We start from the raw sequence: 22,281 nt of genomic DNA on the forward strand, positions 1-22,281 counted from the left end.
TTGTTCTCAGAGTTCTCTCATGATGTCTCCTAAGTATGTCATAACTAAATCTACAAATGAGAACTAATGTCCTCTTAAGATGAAAAACGGTTGTTTTCAAAAGAAACTACCACCTATGACAGTGCTGATGCATATGCCACTATAATGAAGATGGTAACATGACTTCAGACTGGTCCTCCATTACAACAATGCTACCTGACTTTGAGAGCACTAACATAGAAGCCTTGCTTTCTCAAGTGTAAATGGAACTTCTTCACAGAATACTTAAAATTACAATCAAGAATATACACAGTGGTGCTTTATATTTGCCTACTAAGCTAAATAATGGACCTTGGCAGTTTTGACAGAAGCCTAGAGGGAAAGTTGGAAGACTTCTAACACCCTGAACTGTTGTCTGTTAGTCGCATCAGAGAATCATCAGCACAGTGATCAAGCTCAGTTGCTGTTCTAATAGCACGAGTCATACCATCAGCAGACTACATTGTCAAGTATTAAGACTGGTTAAAAATCTTCAAAATTCAAAAAAACTCAAACTTGCAAAAATAAATACCACTATAACACTCAAGGGACATCTTTACTTTAAGGCCTTTGTCACAAATCTGAATCTTTATTGTTCTGAAATAAATGTTATAAACATAAAACAAAAACCTCAATATTCAGTCTCAGAGAGGTGTGGCTCAGTGCCTATCACATGTAACAAGAACAATTCCCTTTAAAAAGGGGGAAAAAAGATACTATGAGGAGGTCTTTCATGTGAATGAAAATGCACCCTTTGAGTCTTTTTCCCTCATCTCATAAGCTTGTATGCATGTGAGATTCAAAAGGTTTGCATTTTCTTCATAGTAGTTGTTGCTATGATGTTTGACGAACTTTCTGCCACTCAACAAATTCATCGAGAAGAACGGGCCCTAGAAATGAAGAAATAATTGCTGTTAGAATTTACTGGTCTCATCTCTCCAGCTGTCAAACTCCCCATGAGTCCTGTGGCTTAAGGGGGTCCTCACTCCCTCACCCTGGCTGCAGGCTTAGAACTTCCAGCCTCCTTCTATTATTTAATGGCTCTTTCTCAAGGGATACTCAGTCTTTAGTAACTAAGTTAATTCCATAACACTCTTGTCATTTAGAGCATTCTGCCATTTAGTCATAGAACAACCTGTGAAAAAAAAAATCAACCTAATATTCCTATGTTCTACCTGGGGGTCAGAGTTGTTCAGCTAGTAGAGTAAACATTTACTGTGTGTAAGGACCCAGGTTCAGCTCCTCAACCACCACATGGGAGTGTCTCGGCGGCTTCACAAGTGCTGTTCTCCTTTTTGTTTCTCTGTCTCTTAGCCTCCACTTGGAGGAAAAAAAAAAAAAAGATTGCTGAGAGTGGTAGGGCCATGCCGTGTGAAGCCCCAGTGATCAACTTGGTGGCAAATAATAATAATAATAGTCATTATTATTATTATGTAAGTTTATTGAAGGAGTGGCCATGTTAAGAGACTTACCTTGTACTAGCAGTAGAACCAAGTACAATTCTAAATGTAAGACAAGTTCCTAATTAATACTTGATATCAGAACTATTCTATGAAGCCACTTATTTAACTTACATAAATGAGTTCAAACTCATTAACCTACAGAAATCAGGTTGGCAATTTAAATGACTTCTCTGTTCATTGTTTTAAAATGCTGAAAGATCCAATGCCGCAAAGAAATATTTACCCAAGTTTTCTTTTAAAAAGAAAAGAAAAAAAAAAACACCTGGTAGTTTGTCTCTTGCTTCTAAGACATATTTCTTTGTTATAAGAAATACACAAGACAGGGGGTCGGGCGGTGGCGCAGTGGGTTAAGCGTATGTGGCGCAAAGCGCAGGGACAGGCGTAAGGATCCCGGTTCGAGCCCACAGCTCCCCACCTGCAGGGGAGTCGCTTCACAGGCGGTGAAGCAGGTCTGCAGGTGTCTATCTTTCTCTCCCCTTCTCTGTCTTCCCCTCCTCTCTCCATTTCTCTCTGTCCTATCCAACAACGAATTGCGTCAACAAGGGCAATAATAATAACCACAACAAAGCTACAACAAGGGCAACAAAAGGGGGAAAAATATGGCCTCCAGGAGCGGTGGATTCATGGTGCAGGCACCGAGCCCAGCAATAACCCTAGAGGAGGAAAAAAAAAAAAAAATACACAAGACAAATAATAGCATGGCCAGCATAAGCCACTACTTGGCTCCAGTCTCTTAAAGCACAGACAGTCCTGTCAGATTTTCTCAAACAAATATTAAAGTTGTATTTTTATACAAATTATGTAAGTTTTAGATGAAAAAGCACATACATGTAAGTCATATATGCATATACATAAATACATATATAGGGTTGTCAGAAAAGTCATGATATTTTCCTGTTTTCTACACAAAAACACATCATGACTTCCAACAATACCGTGTGTGTGTGTGTGTGTGTGTGTGTGTGTGTGTGTGTGTGTGTGTGTGTGTGTGTTATATTCCTTAGGTTACCCATTTTCCACTGCAAGCTATTTCTAAAAATAACACATTCAAAACATGAACAGTCACTAAGTACGGGAAGGACACAGTATATACAGGTAGAAATTAAGTTAGCCTGTCCTATCTTTAGCAAATTTATTCTCTTAATGGAACAGAAGCAAGTTCATAGTTTATGATTATAGGAATGCATATGTCTATGCAATTCCTTGTAGAACCTAAAAATAATGTGGGCAGGGAGAAAGCTTACCTGGTAGAGCACACATGGTATCATGTGTACCAGGACATAGGGTCTAGCCCACATCAATGGGAACACCATGCTTGTACCAGACGAAGCACCAAGAATGGTGAAACAGTGCTGTGCTCTAGCCCCAGCCCCCACATCTGAAACTAAACAAGGGCAAGTAGTGCAGTCATGCAGGGCTGAGGTCCTAGAGCAAAAAACACCTTTAGTTCCGGAGATTCACTTAGTCTTGTCTAAGAAATGTATCATTACTTCAGAGATTAGTTTTATTTCATGAGGGTCCACTGTAGAGTGTGGATAGACAATTAAATGTGAAGGATAAAAAAATTATAAATATCGTATTACCTATCTACTCAATAATTTCCAGAGGGAAATGATTTGGCAGTATCTGCCATACTGTGAATGGATATAGATTACCAGCTGTAATGTGTTTTCTCTAATAGCTGATGCTTTGGTGTCCTATTTTAAAAATCAAAACTGCACTTTATATGATATGACAGTACCAGGTTAAGTAAACCAGAATTGTAACTTTTAGATCAGAAAGTGTAACTTAAATTTAATGTTTGGTTACTGGATTAAGTAAAAGCATTTTATTTGCCAACATAGATTTTACAGAATTACTCAATCTAAGTTACTCAATGTCATTTTCCTTCAACTGCCCCCCCGCCAACTTCACACATTATTAAACGATGAAAGTTACTCTTAGGAAGTTTATATTCTTTATTGGCATGCTACACAAAAGTATACTCTCATTTAGAAGTTTTATGAATTCCCTCACCCCTCCTTTGGATTCAGACAGAAATTGAGAGGGAAGGGGGATACAGACAACTGCAGCATAATTTCACCATTCAAAAAGCTTCCCTCCTGCAGGTGGGGGACTAGGGACTTGAACCTGGGTCCTTGCGTGTGGTAATGTATATGGTCAATCAGGTGCACTACCACCAGCCTCACAAGAATCATTTTTGTTGGATAACACAGCATTATACTTACAAGCACCATCTTCATCATAGTTACTAAGATCAGCATGGACGGTTCTACTGAATTCTAATACATTGTACCACTGGTCTTTGTTCATAACCCGATACTTCGATTGCTGTAGAAAATGATACACATGCTTGAATCACAAAACGAGCATCATTTATGAGTGCTTAACTTCATAAACCTAGGTCTAATTTTAAACGTTAGTTTTTCTAAAACTTTTTTCTTTTATTTTTTATTTACTTGTTATTGGATAGAGACAGAGAGAAATTGAGAGAGATGAGATAGATAGAGAAGAAGAGAGACAGACAAACACCTGCAGACCTGCTTCACTGCCTGTGAAGCGACTCCCCTGCAGGAGGGGAGCCGGGGCTGGAACCAGGATCCTAAGCGGTCCTTGAGCTTTGTGCCACATGCGCTTAACCGGCGGTGCTACCGCCCGACTCCTCTAAAACACTGTTTTTTATTTATTTGTGTTTCTGTGGAAAACTTCAGGGGTCTTTATATATTAGCATCACCTAACTTAACTTTTTCTTTTATTTTTGTCATTTTTGAGGACTAAAAATAGCGTCAAGAGCACTGAAACTTAAGACAGAATCAATGACATACTCCAAATGAGATTCAGGAATGCATTTTCGACACCATTAAGTTTTCTTCTATTGCCTCCCACTAAAATCATTTCTTTGTGTGAAATTTACAATTTGGTAAAAAACCTTAACTGGCATATATTTCAAAGTAGTGAAAAGAGTGTGTATATATATATAGCCTTGGGTTCAAATACCACTGCTGCTACTTAACTGAGTAACCATGATAAGTTATATGTATTTGAAAGTAGTTCGCTTCTCTAAACTTTCTTTGGAGGTAAACATTTTGCTGTCTGTCTATCTGATACACACAGAGAGGCTGAGAGAGAGAAAGTAAAAGACACAATGGCACCAAAGCACCTTCAATGTGGTGTGGGCTGGGGTCAGACCGGGGCCACGTACTTGAGAAAACATATACTAGCCAACCGAGCTATCTCACTGGCCCAGAAGCCAGTGCTACGTGCAATCATGTGTACTGTTTGTCCAAAACCACAAACAGGGGGCACATTGAAAGCATGCATCAAAAACATGTACTTAAAGATGTGAGTGTGCACAGCATCCATTCACACCATTCTCTTAACAGAAGTTTCAAACAAAATGGCTATAGAAAACTTTCTGATTAGCAATCAGCTTTATGAAAAATTATTTTATTTTGTACCAGAATACAGTTCTGATTTATGATGGTGCCAGAGATTAAACCTGGGACTTTAGAGTATCAGACAATGAAAGTCATTTGTATAACCACTATGCTGTCTCCCCAGAAGAGAAATTTCTTTTCTTTTTTTTTTTAAATATTTCCTTTTGTTGCCTTTGTTGTTTTATTGTTGTAGTTATTATTGTTGTTGTTACTGATGTCATCATTGTTGGATAGGACAGAGAGAAATGGAGAGAGGAGGGGAAGACAGAGGGGGAGAGAAAGACAGACACCTGCAGACCTGCTTCACTGCCTGTGAAGCGACTCCCCTGCAGGTGGGGAGCCGGGGGCTCGAGAGAAATTATTTTCAAGGTAAAAATAATAATGGCATTATTAATTTTATTTAGAAAAAATATTAAGAACTATACCAAAAGTGGTCAGAGACAGCTCAACTGGCAGAGCTAGGTTCTTTCATGCTCAAGGCACCCATTGTGAGACTCAGCATTGCAAATACATGTCTCTCTCAATGCGCAATGTTATCTAATATAAAATAAATATTTTTAAGTTAAAAAAGAACTCTAATAAAAATTCACTATAAACAGAAAGTTAGGGAAATCAGTAAATTTGATCAATAAGGGGCAGAGGAGATAGCTCCAAGGTCCTGGATTAATTGACAAATTTATGGTGGTTATCACTGGAGGGGTATGGCAAGGGGGGCACAGAACCATGGTGGTGGGAGTGGTGTAAAAAATTATATCCGTTTTTAGGTGGCTAGTAATATAATGAACACACACTATAAACTCATGTCTAAAGCTGGCAGAAGATAGGTACATAGTAACAATTTATTACTACTCAGGCAAGTTTTGTTCTCCTCCTCTCTTTTTTCCTTTTTACCACCAGGGCTATCCCTGGGGATCAGTGCTGGCACAGCTATTCCACTTTCCTCCATTCACCAGAATCCCCAATTCCTCCCCCTTTCTTTGTTCTGTGATGGAGACAGACACACCTGCAGCACTGCTCCACCATTTGTGAAGCTTCCCCTGCAGGTAGAGGCCAGGGTCTTGAGCTCTAGCACCACCAAAACCAGCTTATACATTTAAAATAAAATAAAATAAAGTAGCAGCCCAGGAGATAGCACAGTTGATAGGCATTAAATTCACCACTTATGAAGCAGGGCTGAAGGTGTCTGTCTCTCTCCCTCTCTATCACCACCTTTCCTCTTGGTTTCTGGCTTTCTCTATCCAATAAATAAATAAAGACAATATAAAAAAGCATAGTGCACAAGTGCATTACCTAAATTACAGGTGCATTTTCAAAATCAAGACCACACGCACCTCTAGGTACTGGCAAAATACCGAGAACAGCGGCCACGTCCTCCCCAATCCATTACCTAAATTACAGGTGCATTTTCAAAATCAAGACCACACGCACCTCTAGGTACTGGTAAAATACTGAGAACAGCGGCCACGTCCTTCCCAGCAGCAGAGCCAGCATAGATTTAGCGGTGTCCATATCAAGGCTCCTTTGATCTTTATCCTAGAATAAGTAAAAGCATTTCTGTGAGTGTGGTCTCTTAAATATTTAAAAATATTTAATTACAAAGTATGAAATTTACACCTACCCTTGCAAAATCAAAGGCATATCTGTAGATATTCTTAAATGATGAAATATCATTCAACTGTGAGCGCAAAAAGTCAAATTTGTTCTGTAGTTTTTCTGTGCAGTCACACCTTAAAATAAAAAAAAAAAACAAGCAGGTTATATAATCAAGACTGTTAAATAAAAGTGCTTCTAGGGGGTTAGAAAAAATGTAATAAGGAAAAAGTGATGAAATCAGTTTAAAATTCTCTGCTTCAGAAATTAAGAGGACCAAACACAGTTGGCTTCCTTGTATCTACTAATGCAGTAGAAAAAGAAAAAGGGGCCAGGAGATAGCTCCAAGTTCCCAGGTTAAATCCCAGCCATGACTTTAACCCAGAGCTAAGTAATGCTTTGGACAAAAAAAGAGAGAGAGAGAGAGAGAGAGATGGGAGGGAGGGAGAAAAATGGAAGAAAAAAGTTATCCATGAAAGATCACTCTTAATGGCTTTTCATCAAAAAGAGCATAATTTTTAAAACCCCAGTAAAATTGCAAATATTTTTATAAGAGGTTTATAATGTACAAAGTGAAAAAGATGGCAAAGCAAACAAAAATATAATCAGATTTCTGCCACATATTTGGAAAGTTCTTAAGCAACAGCTTAGCAAAAGATTAGCCATGAGTTATATTACAGTTTAGACTCAAACAGAGGAAAGTATCCTCCCTCTATACCAGTAGTGCAGTCATAAATCCACAGATTCCTACATTTTAAGTGAACTTAAAAAGCAAAGACAAATCATGTGGAACCTAATTTTAAAGAAAGCATGTATGAAAAAATATGCAAACATGCTTACATGAAATAAAAGAAGCTATACAGATGAAATGCTCAAAATCCTCTACTGGCTTTCTGGTTCTCAATAGGTTGAGATAGTTCAGTTTAGCAAGAAGTAAAGCAGGTGAAGCCTTCTACAATTGAACCAAATCTCCAGCCTCATCTCCTGCAAGGAACCAATATCCTCATTGTGCGCTAGCTCTATTTAACTTACCATTTTCAAACATCACAGCTATGCTTTAGCTTAGAGTATTTCTGCTACATAAATGCTGCCCCTCTCAGTACTTGGACAAGATATTACTCATCAAAACCTAACAGTTTGCCATCTCTGAGACCAGCTGATGACCTCACATCCTGCCGATCCACAGTGTTCCATGCAAAACTGAGGTGTAATACTCATCATGTACTACATACAGACACCTACCACTCTCAATTTTAACCTAGACTTTGTTTACTAAATCAATAATCTGATAACATGTAGTAGCATTAAGTTTCAGGAAGACAGGAATGATTCTGGGAAAAAAATTCTAAAGTCCCATATATCTGCCATTATGAGAATAAGCTGAATTTGTGCATGTGACTTGTTCTATAAAAATTATATATATTGCTGTTTTTATAATGGACACCGTTGTTAAATTGTATTCATTTACATTCTTTCTAACAGTTTTGTTAACAAGCTTAGAATACAAATTTCAGGAAAAAAATGAGTATTACTGTTTCTGTTTTCTAAAAAAATTATTAGTCTTGTTCAAACTCTACTGAAAAGCCATCCAGATTTTGATTGAGGGAAGGCTATCAAATCAACATTTTTTTAAAAAAATACTTATTCCCTTTTGTTGCCTTTGTTGTTTTATTGTTGTAGTTATTGTTGTTAATTGATGTCGTCGTCATTGGATAGGACAGAGAGAAATGGAGAAAGGAGGGGAAGACGGGGAGAGAAAGACAGACACCTGTATTCCTGCTTCACCGCCTGTGAAGCAACCCCCCTGTAGGTGGGGAGCTGGGGGCTCAAACCAGGATCCTTACACCGGTCCTTGTGCTTTGCGCCACCTGCACTTAACCCACTGCACTACCACCCAGCTCCCCCAAATCAACACTTTTTTTTTGAAAGATAGAGACAGAGGCAGAGAGTGAAAGAGATAGCAGCACCTAAGCTTCCTTCAGTGTTGTGGGGCCAGGTTCAAATCTGGGCTGTACACATGGCAAAGCAGCACGCTATCCAAGAGATCTATTTCACAAGCCCCCAAATCAACATTTTAAAAAGATGTCATTTATCCACTATAAATAAAATCAGAGAGAAAGACAAAACAAATCAGGTGGCCCAGGAGGTGGCACAGTGGACAAAGCAATGGGCTCTCAACCATGAAGTCCTGAGTTCAATCCCTGGCAGCACATGTACAAGAGTGATGTCTGGTTCTTCCTCTCTTATCTTTCTCATGAATAAATAAATTATTAAAAAAGAAAAAGAGAAAACAAACCAGCATACCACTCTGGCATATGAAATGACAATGATAAACTCAGGACCTCAAACTTTTTTAAATCCAATAATTTTGAATCAAGATGTAATCAGTCTACTAAGAGTCAGTATGCAGATCTAGATTGTGTGGTATTAGGTGGAAGGCAAGACTAATGATGGAACAGAACAGAGAACCCAGAAACACACACATACAAATACACTCCAGTGATTTTTGATAAAGATAAAGTGATTTAGTGCAGGAAAGTGCTTTTTAACAAATGGAACAAGTTAATACTGCTGGGCAAAAACAAAACTTGTCTCATGTCATTTAAAGAAATTAACTCTGGGGCCAGCTGGTGGAACATGGGTTGAGTGCACATATCACCATGCACAAGGACCCAGATTCAAGCCCCGCTCCCCAAGTGCAGGGGGGACACTTCATGAGCAGTGAAGCAGGTCTGCTATTGTTTCTCCCTCTCCCTCCCTCCCTACTGCAGCTTCCCTCTCAATTTCTCTTCCCTGTCAAAAATGCCCCCAGTCCCCACCTGCATGGGGAAGCTTCATAAGCAATGAAGCACTGCTGCAGGTGTCTACCTTTCCTTCTCAATTTCTCTTTATTTCATTACATACAAGAGGAAAACATGAATTCTGGGAGCTATGGATTAGTTATGTAGAACCAAAATGATAACCCTGGTGAAAAGGAAAGAAGAGGGGGTGGGAAGGGGAAGAGGTAGGGAAGGAAAGGGAAAAGGGAGAAGAAAATCAGTCAATCACTATTTCACAAGTGACTTTCATTAGTGCAAAAATTCTCTTATGAGGGAGCCAGGCGGTGGTGTGCTGGGTTAAGTGCACACAGTCTGAAGTGCAAGGATCCCGGTTCAAGCCACTGGCTCCCCACCTACAGAAAGAAGGGTTGTTTCACAGGAGGTGCAAGTCTGTAGGTGTCTTTTCTCCCCTTCTCAATGACTCTCAGTTCTATGCAAGGAAGGGAGGAAGGGAGGAAGGAAGGGCAGGCCATAGGAACACTGGATTTGTAGTGCAGGTACTGGGCCCCAGCGATAACCCGGGAAGCAAATATATATCATGAAAAATAATGCTTTAATGAAAGCTGAAAATGAACTTAAATTTCTACCAGAAGGATGTGCAAAAGATATATTATCTATAAATTATATACTACTAAAAATGTTATGCAAAAATCTGGATGTGAAGTCATCAAGGTCTCCATACCACAGTTAGCACTTGAGAATGTTCTGAAGGTACTATATTTTAGGTATCTAGTTACATGTACTTTCTTCCCATCATGATCTATTTTCCCAGACATGGCCTATCTTAAGTAGTGGTCTCATTAAAACAAACCAAAAAAATTAACTTGTAGCTTCCTAAAGCAGTGTTTTTCACCTTTTTTCCTCCCTTCTTTGTAATGTGACTCACACTTTCACAAAATCTCATGTAGAATCTTACTAGACATGCAATTTAGGAGGGCAGAAAAGATTAAGAATGCTTCCCTATAATCAGAGATTCCATTTCCATCACCCTTGAAAACCATTCACGGTGAGTCGGGCGGTAGTGCAGTGGGTTAAGCGCACGTAGCGCAAAATGCAAGGATGGATGTAAGAATCCCGTTCGAGCCCCCGGCTCCCCACCTGTCGGGGAGTCACTTCACTAGCGGTGAAGCAGGTCTGCAGGTGTCTATCTTTATCTCTCCCTCTCTGTCTTCCCCTCCTCTCTCCATTTCTTTCTGTCCTATCCAACAATAAACAACAACAATAAAAAGGGCAACAAGAGTGTATTAAAAAAGAAAAAAATCTAAAAAAAAAAAAAAAGAAAAGAAAACCATTCACAGCATAACAGATTCCAACAGGCAGAACATTCCAGATTTACTTCTTGTAAAAAAGCATAAATGTGACAGCCTAGGAGGTAAAGCAGTAGCTAAAGCTTTGGACATAACAGCATGAGTTTGACTGCCAGCGGCACGTGTGTCAGAGTGATGCACTGGCTCTCTCCCACCTCTCTCTTGTTAATAAATGCAGGCAGTGACTAATTTTTTTAAGCATAGTGCCAAAAGTAAACACCTCAGTTGTTGAGTTGTAAAGTTTCAAATTTCCATCTAGGAAAAAGTTAGTGAGAAATTTTATTTCAAACAAAATTCTAAAACGTTTAAGTAAATAGTAACTGACAAGTCAGCAGACAATTCAAGACATTACAGTCTTTCCCAAATGTTACTTTCCACCAAGAAACAAAATTACTTAAGGTATCATCTCAGTAAGCTTAAGACAGGATGTGAAGAGCTAAGTTTCATATCAAACTTCTAAATTACAACTACAAGATTGGCAAAACAGCTCACTGGGATAGTACACTCCTTTGTTATGTATATAAGCCAGGCTCAAGCCTGACCCCCCACTGCCCTGAAGGAAGAAACATTAATGCTGTGGTTTCTTTTCCTCTGCCAGTCAGTATATACCAAAAAAAAAAAAAGTCAGCCCATAGCAGTGAAGCCCCAGTGATGACGACACACACACACACACACACACACACACACGACAGGAAAAAGGAAAATACTAGACAACTTTATGTAAAGATCAAATCAAATCAAAATACAAGTGTTCAATGTTCAGCACAGGTCTTAGCTTGATAGACTCCTTTTAGATGGTTTCTTATAAATCTTGAGCAGAAAATGGGCTTTGGGGAAGAGGTTAGAAGGTAAGAGCACAAAATTCCACATTTACTACCAACATCAGAATGATGAGAATAGACATAGCAACATCAGCAATCAAACCCAGGCAGTTACTGTCATTAGACTTCTATTTACTCTAGCTCCCAAGCGGACCCAAAAGAACAATGTCAGCAACTCATAACCGAGATAAGTTTATTAGAGAAACTACTGGGTTGTTGTAAAAGTCATGGCCTATTTTTTCTATGTAAAAATGCTTTGTGCCTTTTCCAACAACCCAGTATTTTCCTTGAAGGGAAAGGAGTGCCTGCTAATTAGCATAGCACAGAAAGCAAGAACTACTTTTCTGGGGGGAAAAAATGAGCAAAACTACAATTTCTTTTTTAAATTTTAACAATATAAAGACACTCTTGGGTGTCGGGGGTAGCACAGTGGGTTAAGTGCAGGTGGTGCAAAGTGTAAGGACCAGCATAAGGGTCCCGGTTTGAGTCCCTGGCTCCTCACCTGCAGAGAGTTGCTTCATGGGCGGTGAAGCAGGTCTGCAGGTATCTGTCTTCCCTTCCTCTCTCCATTTCTCTCTGTCCTATCCAACAACAACAACATCAATAACAACAATAGTAACTACAACAATAAAAAAAAGGGCAGCAAAAGGGAATAAATAAATAAAAAGAAAATTGAAATAAATAAATAAAAACACTCTCCAGACCGCGACTGTGATGGCCGAGTGGTTAAGGCGCTGGACTCGGAAAACACTCTCCAGAGTAACTGTGGTTACAATGAATGGAATGGAATTTAAATTTCATCACTAAGATCTAGAAATTAATTTCCTGCATGGTACTAATTTGATTAATAAGAGTGGTTTCTATGTTTCTGCATCATGAAATGCCTTTAAAATCAGAAGGCATTCTCATTTATGTTAAGTGAAGTTCACCTTATAGTCAGTCCATCAGTAAGTATGCCACGGCACTGTAACGTGTAGCAGAATCACAAGACCTGGATTTACAATGTTCTCAGAGCAGAGGGGAAGACGCTATTGGTGATTAGTAACTGGGCCCAAAATGCTACACAGTAATCACATAATCAGACACACACACCAAGGCACACAGGCTATGCTACACTTCTGCTTTCATCATAGTCATTCATATAATGCTCCTATTCTCCTCTCTCTCCCCCAGAAGCCAAGTACACCATTCCCTTTAATCTTCAAAGTGTGGGATCCAATATAGAGAGCAGAAGTCTGTCACTTCTCACCTAATGGCAGACAGCTGAGTTATTACCACCCTATCAGATGCTGTTCTCCTCAAGCGCTCACAAGTTTCTCTACCTGTGTAGTGTTTCACCCTTGCTTTCAGCTTGTAGAGATTAAGTTCTCCACCCCAGTAAGGTTTTCATAAACAAAAATCTCCAAGTATTCTTAAACTCTTGCATTTGTATATAACAGCATGTGTGTACCTCAGTAGGGTTAAGGCCATAGTATTAATGTTTCTCAATAATCTATGACCTTAAAACACTGAAGCAACTGCTCTAGAGAAAACAAGGGCGGGGGTAGACAGAATAATCTAATAATAATACAAACAGACTCTTATGCCTGAGGCTCCAAAGTCCTAGGTTCAGTCCCTTGCAGACACCATAAGCCAGAGCTGATCAGTGCTCTGGAAAAAAAGACTCCTGTATTAAAAAGCCTATAGTCATCTCCCAGTATCTACATCATGAGGTTTAACTCTCTCAACATGTTAGTCAAAGCATTCCATAATGCCGTCATTAACACAGTATCTGACATTTGAACCTATTCAATTTTATGCACCTAACATAACCAGACAATTTCTTTCACACATAAACTTCCCTTTCTCAAGGATCTATTCATAATTTTTTTTTCTAAAACACTTCCCCCTCCTCCCCAAACATCAAAACGTTAATCATTCTTCAACATCCAATTTGAATGCCTAAAAATGCCCATCTACTTAGCTGAGATTAACCTCACTAGCAGCTGTGTTTCCAGAGTTCTGAACTTTCACTGTAGCACCTGTCACCATCCCTCCCAGGTTTATCGTTCCGGCACCTACTTCTTCCTGGTTCTACCAGAATGTAACTAAAGGATAGGCTCTAGAGCCGCCCCATGTGATCACCATCACATTCCAGAAGATAAGGAATTTCTGCCAAATCAAACTGTTTTGAAGGAAAGTTGGACTATTATAAACATTGATGAAAACTAGATCAAGAAAAATGCCTGGAGGATAAGGCAAATACAGGCTCTGAAAACTGCAAAATGGCCATTTGAGTCTAATTGCATATAAATTCAAACCCATAAATTCTACACACACACACACACACATACACACACGACCTATATATATTGAAAATATGTATAAATAATCTTTTATCTTCATTAATCACTATTATTAAATTGTACTGTTTTTGATCATAGAATATGTTCTAACTCTCAGTCAGATTCTATTCTCTAACTGAATTCTACTCAAAATTTCTAACAGTTCAAATTTAATTGATTTTGGGGCCAGGCAGTGGTGCGCCTGGTTAAGTGCACATGTCACAATGCACAAGGACCTGGGTTCAAGTCCCTGGCCCCAGGTCCCCAGGCCCCCCACCTGCAGGAGGAAAGCTTCATGAGTGGTGAAGCAGGGCTGCAAGTGTCTCTCTCCCCCTTTTATCTCCCCCTCCCCTCTAAATTTCTGACTGTCTCTATCCAACAACTAAAAAGATAATTAAAAACTCACTCTTAAAAAAAAAATTCATTGATTTTATAGATTATCCCCATAGATGGTTTAGGGACTGTCAGATACCTTATTTATTTATTTATTATTATTATTTTTTGCCTCCATAGTTATCGCTGGGGACTGGTGCCTACACTATAAATCCACTGCTCCTGGAGGCCATTTTTTCCCATTTTTTTACTGGATAGGACAGAGAGAAATTGAGAGGGGAGGAGAGACAGAAAGGGGGAAAGAATGACACCTGCAGACCTACTTCACTGCTTGTGAAATGTCCCCCCTGCAGGTAGGGATCTGGGGTCTCGAATGAGGATACTTGTGTGGGTCTTTGGGCTTCATACTATGTGCATTTAACCCAGTGTGCTACCCCAGAGACCCCAGGACTATCAGATAGCAGTCCAAGTGAATCTGATTCCTACAAAAAAAAAAATCTCCAAAGGGAATTAAGTTTCTTATGCTTTACATTTTATGATTATATCTGTTTTATAAAATGAAGTTTATCAGACAACTGAAACATTTTAAAATTAACACTGCATTATAGACACTTGTCTACATTTTAATTTTGTTTTTGCTTTTTAGTGCCACCAGGGTTATTGCTGGGACTCAGTGCCAGCACTACAAATTCACTGCTCTCAGTGACTTGCCCCGCCCATCCCTTCTTTTTATTTTATTGGATAGGACAAAGTGAAATTGAGCAGGAAGGGGTTGACACACAGGGTGAGAGACATATGCAGATGACCTACTTCACCCCTTGTGAATGTCCCCCCTGACTAGTGGGGGCTAGAACTCGGGTCTGAGCATGGTAATATGTGTGCTTTAATGGACTGTGCCATGGTTGGGGTCCCCTCAAGTTTACATTTTAAGCTACTTATTACTAGCACTTTTCCCCCAGATGGCACTCTACATGCTGAGGTAAAAACAAGTATTTCCTCAATCAAGTGTGTGTGTTTATGAGTGACCTCAGGTTCTTCAGTAGTTATAAGCAGGCAGCTAAAGGGCAGTATTTGTGGCAAACTTAAATCCTGACAACGGCTTTTAGCTTTGTACAAGCCTATGGACTTCCTATAAGAAAGATGTGCTGGGTGGAGGAGACAGGATAATGGTTATGCAAACACACTCTCAAGTCTGAGGCTCCAGAGTCCCAGGATCAATCCCCTGCACCACCATAAACGAGAGCAGAGCAGTGCTCTGGATTAAAGACTCAAAGTATGCACAGTCAGTATGTATTCTTATCAACAAAGGCAAATGCTAGTTATTCAAAGCAAACGTGTTTTGCTTCCATGTTTCTTACATGAATGCTCAACAGTGTATCATGATATACAAAAACATAATCTGAACATTTAGATTTTAAAATATAAACTTTGAATGCACATGTTACCATATGCAAGTACCAGGGTTCAAGCTTCCATTCCCCACCTATAGGAGTAACTTGAGTTGTGAGACATGTCTGCAGGTGTCTTACCTTTCTCCTCTATCTCCCCCTTTCCTCTCAATTTCTCTCTATCCTATCAGATAAAATAGAAAGAAAAAAAAAAAAAGAAATAGCCACCAGGAGCAGTGGACTGCAGTGCTGGCACCGAGCCACAGTGATGACCCTTGTGGCATTAAAAAGGAAAATAAAAAAGTCAAAAAATAGGGAGCCAGGCAGTGGCCCACCCCTTTAAAAGTGTACATACTACCATACATAAGGGCCCAGGTTTAGGCTCCTACTCCCCACCTTCAGGGGGGCACTTCATGAGTAGTGATGCAGCTCTGCAAATGTCTATTTTTCTCTCTCCTCTATCTCCTCTTCAATTTCTCTTTCCTAGTAATAATAATAGAGAAAAAATGAAAATAATGGCCACTGGGAGCAGTGGATTCATAGTGCTGCATAAGCCCCAGCTATATATAACCCTGGTGGCAATTAAAAAAAATGTTAGTATGTAGGGAGTTGGGTGGTAGTGCAGTGGGTTAAGCGCACGTGGTGCAAAGCGCAAGGGCTGATGTAAGGATCCCAGTTCAAGCCCCCAGCTCTCCACCTGCAGGAGAGTTGCTTCACAGGTGGTGAAGCAGGTCTGCAGGTGTCTATCTTTCCCCCTCTCTCCATTTCTCTCTGTCCTATCTAACAATGACAACAACATTGAAAAACAATAAGGCCAACAAAAGGGAAAATAAATATATACAAAGAAAAATTTAAAAAATGTAAGTATGTGTATGTATATACTTTTTTTGCTAGTTAGTTTTATTAATCTAAAATGTACAAATCAAACATATAAATCAGCTGTTAGTATAAATGCTTATGTATTCCTTTAAATGCTATTTGATTTGTACTCTAGTATTAATGTTTTTGATTTTTTATTAGTGATTTAATAATGATTTACAAGATTGCAAGATAACAGGGGTACAATTTCATACAGTTCCTACCACCAGAGTTCTATGTCCCATCTCCTCTACTGGAAGCTTCCCTAATACATTCCCTCTGGGAGTATGGACCAAAATTCTTTATGGGGTACAGAAGGTGGAGTATACACTTTTTAACCCCAAAAAGTTCACTAGGATACTAAGAAGAATAGTTTACTATGCTCAGTTTCACTTTCCATGGTTTCTGCTAACTATTGTCCAAATATATTGCATGCGACAAGATGCCTTGAGAGTTCCCCCACAATTACATAGCTCTTATTATAATGGTGCAGTTGCCTTTTTAAAAAATTATTAATAGCTACTATTAACCTCCTCCATTCATTTTTAAGTTAGACTTCATCATAGGCATGTATTATAGAAACAGTCATAGTTGAGAGTCAGGCAGTAGCACAGCCGGTTAAGCGCATGTGGTGCAAAGCACAAGGACTGGTGTAAGGATCCCAGCTCGAGCCCCCAGCTCCCCACCTGCAGGGGAGTCGCTTCACAGGCGGTAAAGCCGGTCTGCAGGTGTCTGTATTTCTCTCCCCCTCTCTGTCTTCCCCATCTCTCTCCATTTCTCTCTGTCCTATCCAACAATGGCGACGACATCAATAATAACTACAACAATAAAACAAGGGCAACAAAAGGGAATACAATAAATAAATAAAATTTAAAAAAGAAAGTAAGAAACAACCAAAGCTTATAGGTTCAGTAGTATCTGCAGTTTCAGGTTTCCAGGGGGATTTCGGAGAGTACCACCTGTGCTTACAGGTGACAGATATATTAAAAAGCAGTAGATATAATACCGAATACAGTTATTAAGTCAAATCAAGTGCGCTATAACTAATAAGTCACATCACAACTGATAGACATTTTTGTAAGGCTGAGTCCTATGGAAATTAGTTTGTGCTCTTTGCACACATATCTCTAAGAAGCAAATAGTGGGAAATTATCGTAAGAATTATTTATCTATCTATCTATCTATCTATCTATCTATCTATCTATCTATCTATCTATCTATCTTGTCCTTGCCGGAGCTTCATGCCAGAGCCAACTTCTTCAGACAGAAAGAGACAGACAGGGGGCCAGGTAGTGGCGCGCCTGGTTGAGTGCACATGTTACAGTGTGCACGGATCCAGGTTCGAGGCCCTGGGCCCCACCTGCAGGGGGAAAGCTTCACAAGTGGTGAAGCAGTGCTGCAGGTGTCTCTCTCTCATCACCCCCCTTCCCTCTCAATTTCTGACTATCTCTATCCAGCAAATAAATAAAGATTTAAAAAATTAAAAAAAGAAAGACAGATAACAGAGAAAGACATGGGAAAACACCAGAGCAGCCAAGTTTACTCCAGTGAAATGGTGACAGGCTCAAACCTAAGCAATGCACATGACAAAAAAGGCACCCTCCTCCCAGTTGAGCTGCCTTCTAAGCAGCCAAGTATGTGGCATGCAATATATCAATATATCTAGGTGAGTAATAGAACTGAGTCTTTATTATATGCACTGTGTGCATTATAAAGTTAATAATGGGGGGGGGGGTCGGCGGTAGCGCAGCGGGTTAAGCACACATGGCGCAAAGCGTAAGGACCGGCATAAGGATGTAAGGATTCCGGTTTGAGCCCCTGGCTACCCGCCTGCACTGCACAAGCAGTGAAGCAGGTCTGCAGGTGTCTATCTTTCTCTCTTCTTCTCTCTGTCCTACCCAACAATAACAATATCAGTGGCAACAAAAACCTCAATAAGAGCAACAAAATGGGGAAAATGCCCTCCAAGAGCAACAGTGGATCCATAGTGCAGGCACCGAGCCCCAGTGATATGATAGCCCTGGAGGCAGAAATGAATAAACAAATATAAAGTTACTAATGCCTCCTGCTTTATGAAAACCATAATACATATACAAAAATGATGCGATACGAAGTATAGGCAGAATGGTAATCAGAGCATTTCAATTCTAGGTTCTAACATGTCTGGCAAATATTTCTTCTACTTCTGAATCTGAGATTCACTGATAAATAATGCAAGTGTAATGGTTTTTTTTTTTTAAAGATTTACTCTGTTTTAATGAGATGGGAGAAGAGAGGAAAATCAAAGCAGTGCTTGGCAATGTCTTCATTTTAATGAGAAAGAGAGTCTCAGAGAGAGAAAGTGATCTAGAGGCCAGAGCACTGCTCAGCTCAGTTGTGGCTTATGGAGGTGCTAGAGATTGGAGCAGAGACCTCAGTGTCTCAGGCATCAAAGTCTTTCGTGTATGACTATGCTATCTCCCCAGCCCTCAGCTCTAGTTTATAAGGATATCAGGAATTGAAACTGAGACCTCTAGACCTTATGCATCAAGTCCTTAGTTCAATTTTATGTTTTATTCTAAAAAGTATGATTTGATTCATATGAGCAAAGGTGCCTCATTAAATATCTCTATGACAATGCTGCTTAAAAGGGAACATTAAAACGATTCCAACATGGGGGCCAGACACACCTGGTTAAACATACACATTATATGTACAAGGGTGCAGGTTCAAGCCCCCTGGTCCCCACCTGCAGGGAGAAAGCTTCACAAATGGAGAAGCAGGACTGCAGGTGTCTCTTGGTGTCTCTCCCTATACTCCCTCCCCTTTAAATTTCTTGCTGTCTCTATCTAATAATAAAAGAAATAGGCAATTAAAAAAGAATAAAAATAAATAAAATTTAAAAAAAAACACGAGAACCTGAGAAGTGGTGCAGTGGACAAGGCACCGAGTTCTCAAGCATAAGGTCCTGAGTTCAGTCTCCAGCATGACATGTGCCAGAGTGATGCTCTAGTTCTCCTTGCCCTCATAAATAAAAAAAGAAGTCTTTTTTAAAATCTAAGGTTCATGTGAGTTCCAGGTTCAAACTCAGCCCCTACAGCACTGAAGTAAGCTCTGGTGTCGTGGTCTCTGTTAACTCTCTCTGCTTTCCGCCTTTCTTTAAAAAAATAACAAATTTCATGTGAACAAAGACATTTAAGTGACTTAAAGAAATTCAAAGATGAGGAGTAAAGACTATTTATGACAACAAAAGCACAATCACAACAGAAAAGCAACATAGTTTTTGTCTCAGAAGTATAACTTAATGTTTCCTTTACCTTAGAATGATAACAACTAGTAACATCCTGCATGAAGATTAAGGAAATGCCACACTAGCATCCTAAACTGAAAATACATGCCTATTCTAAGTGCTAAAGGTTGCATGGAAGCTACACATTTCTACTTTTATTCTTCCTGAAGTTTGACATGGGGGGGGGGGAATCTATGAACAAATCTATCTTTAAATTTTTTAAAAGCTTTTTGTTTATTTGTTTATCCATGAGAAAGATTGGGGGGGGGGGAAGAGAGAGAGATAGAGAGAGAGAGAGATACAGACAGAGAAAGAGCCAGACATCACTCTGGTACATGTGCTACTGGGGATTGAACTCAGGACCTTGTGCTTGAGACTACAATGCTCTATCAACTATGCCACCTCCTGGACCACCTTTTGTTCTTTTTTAAAATCAGTGTATGATTTAAGTGACAGGAGGCCCCAGAATGTGGGACTACTCAAAGAACAAATTCATTACATATAGAACTGCATATCTGAAAATGAAAAATGTACTGCTCAAACAACCTGTAAGTAACTGTAACTTTGTCAGGTTTTTTTTTTTTTTTTTTTTGCCTCCAGGGGTATCACTGGGGCTCAGTGCCCTCACTATGAATCCAACCACTTACAGCAGCCATTTATTCTTTTTCTCTACCCATTTTATTGATATTTGATAAGACAGAGAAATTGAGAGGAGAGGGGGAGGTAGAGAGGTAGTGAGAGACAGACACCTGCGACTGACTTCAAAGCCCGAGAAGCGTGCCCCTGCAGATGGGAAAGGGGAACTCAAACCCAGTTCCTTGTGCTTAGCATCAGGTGCACACCACTGCCCCTGCCAGTAACTTTGACGTAGACCTCTAATTCATCTACAAAGAAAGTCAAACATTTTATAAGAATTATATTGAGGTGCTGCTTTATAAAATAGTTTAAGTAGGGTTCATTATTTTGCCAATACCACAACAGAAATTTTGTCGATTCCCAACCTGATTGTTGTGAATGAAACCAATTTGATTATTTTAAGGTGAAACCTTACTCCTGAAAATTATGAAGCACAAATATCAATTAAGATCTTCAAATAGGCCATCAAATTTGTTTTTCAAAAAAATTTCTTACTGTAATGATGTCATTCCCTTTAACCATTCTTCCTTGGTAAAAAATCCCATGCTTTCAGCCTCCAATTTCCACGCTAAAACTAACATAATAATCTGGAAAGAACAGAACATAAAGGATAGGGGAAAAGTCAGCATAGAGATAATAATATCTATATTTATCACGGAGAGCATTTTTATACAACTATTAAAAGTGTACAACCTCTGGAATTATTAACTATAAATTTAGGTGGGCCAAGTTCTTAAAGCAAAAGTCTCTTACTTAAGACAGAATCTCTCTAACTCTTACACATTTGTTTCAAGAAAAAACACTTGCCCCCATTTAAAATGATTAAAATACCCTAAGTGAAAATCTACAACATTAGGCATAAAGAGACAAAAGTCTTTACATAAAAGTGTCCCAAGTTTTAGAAATTCATGAGCATGCTACAACCCATTTGTAGTCCACACTACTTGAAATAAAACATACATTTTCAGGCTCAACACCGATGTCTTCACAAAATTTTTCCATTCCTTCTGGCCCTACAACTTCATCAGGACCTTCAAAGACAAAAATAATGTAGATATTATATTGCTGCAATTAAATATTAATATAAAATATAAGTCACTGTACTAAAGACATTTTTGTACTGTAATTCTTTTGCTAATGACTCAATTTAAACTGATATTATCTTAGATGTAATATAAAACAGGATAAAAAATTTTACAATATTCTTCAAACACAATGAATAAAAATGAAGGAGCATTAATATTAAATTAAATCAATATATCAATCAAGTATAATAGCTTGAAACCTAACTTAAAAGAAACATTTACAAAAAGCTCTCTGAGGAAAATTTCTGGGAATACATGAAAATAAGGAAGCATGTTAGAGCTTCTCATTGCACTAAAATGTACTGGAACCAACCCACACGATGAGTTCATGATGACAATCAATGAATATTTATTTACTTATTAAAACAGAAGGTCATTCATTGCCCTTCTGAAATAAACTCAAATAAAATTCAATACTTCACAATATATGTATACATACACATATTATGAAACCACACCATGGAAACTGAAATATCCCCATTTCAGATTGAGCTTTTAGAAAATTTTCTTATCATGATTTTGAAAATAGCATAGCACTAGTTATATCTTAATATAGAAATAAAAGTACACTTAGCTTATGTTTATCTTTGTCCAAAACCAGATAATTGTTTCCCTTAGTAACACTAAAAAACATCAATATATTTACATCCTATATTTGTTATTTTTCCCAAAATATAATTAATATGTCATTGCTAGGCTTAGTCTCTGTAACAACATGAATTAAGATAGGAAAGACTTAGTTATTTGTCACCACTGGGGTTGCATCACTCTGGGCTGACTTTTTCAGAGAGAGAGGAAAGCTACCACAGCATCAAAGCTCCCTCCCTTATGCTGAGGTTCGGGCTCAAACCTGGGCAACATGCATGATAAAGTAGCCACAGAGACTTAAAACCTCGCTTAAGTAACCATCAGAAAATTGTTTTCTTTTCTTAAG

General features: G+C 38.9%; 1 protein-coding gene across 7 annotated transcripts in view; it reads right to left on the minus strand.

Moving 5' to 3' along the window:
- Positions 1-573: 573 nt before the first annotated feature.
- Positions 574-22,281, minus strand: part of DCUN1D5 (defective in cullin neddylation 1 domain containing 5) — a 29,640-nt gene continuing 7,932 nt past the window's right edge. For 4 of the 7 annotated variants that reach the window (XM_007520628.3, XM_016187093.2, XM_016187094.2 and 1 more), the window contains 6 exons: positions 21,223-21,293; positions 20,758-20,849; positions 6,537-6,645; positions 6,347-6,451; positions 3,710-3,812; positions 574-908 (listed from right to left, as the gene is read on the minus strand). In XM_007520628.3, coding sequence (XP_007520690.1) covers positions 853-908; positions 3,710-3,812; positions 6,347-6,451; positions 6,537-6,645; positions 20,758-20,849; positions 21,223-21,293 — 536 coding nt within the window. In that variant the 3' untranslated portion in view covers positions 574-852. The remainder of the gene's footprint in view (positions 909-3,709; positions 3,813-6,346; positions 6,452-6,536; positions 6,646-20,757; positions 20,850-21,222; positions 21,294-22,281) is intronic. The other 3 variants (XM_060179746.1, XM_060179747.1, XM_016187090.2) reach the window with 2 other exon arrangements.

This window comes from Erinaceus europaeus, chromosome 20 (genome assembly GCF_950295315.1).
Source record: "Erinaceus europaeus chromosome 20, mEriEur2.1, whole genome shotgun sequence".
Taxonomy (NCBI): domain Eukaryota; kingdom Metazoa; phylum Chordata; class Mammalia; order Eulipotyphla; family Erinaceidae; genus Erinaceus; species Erinaceus europaeus.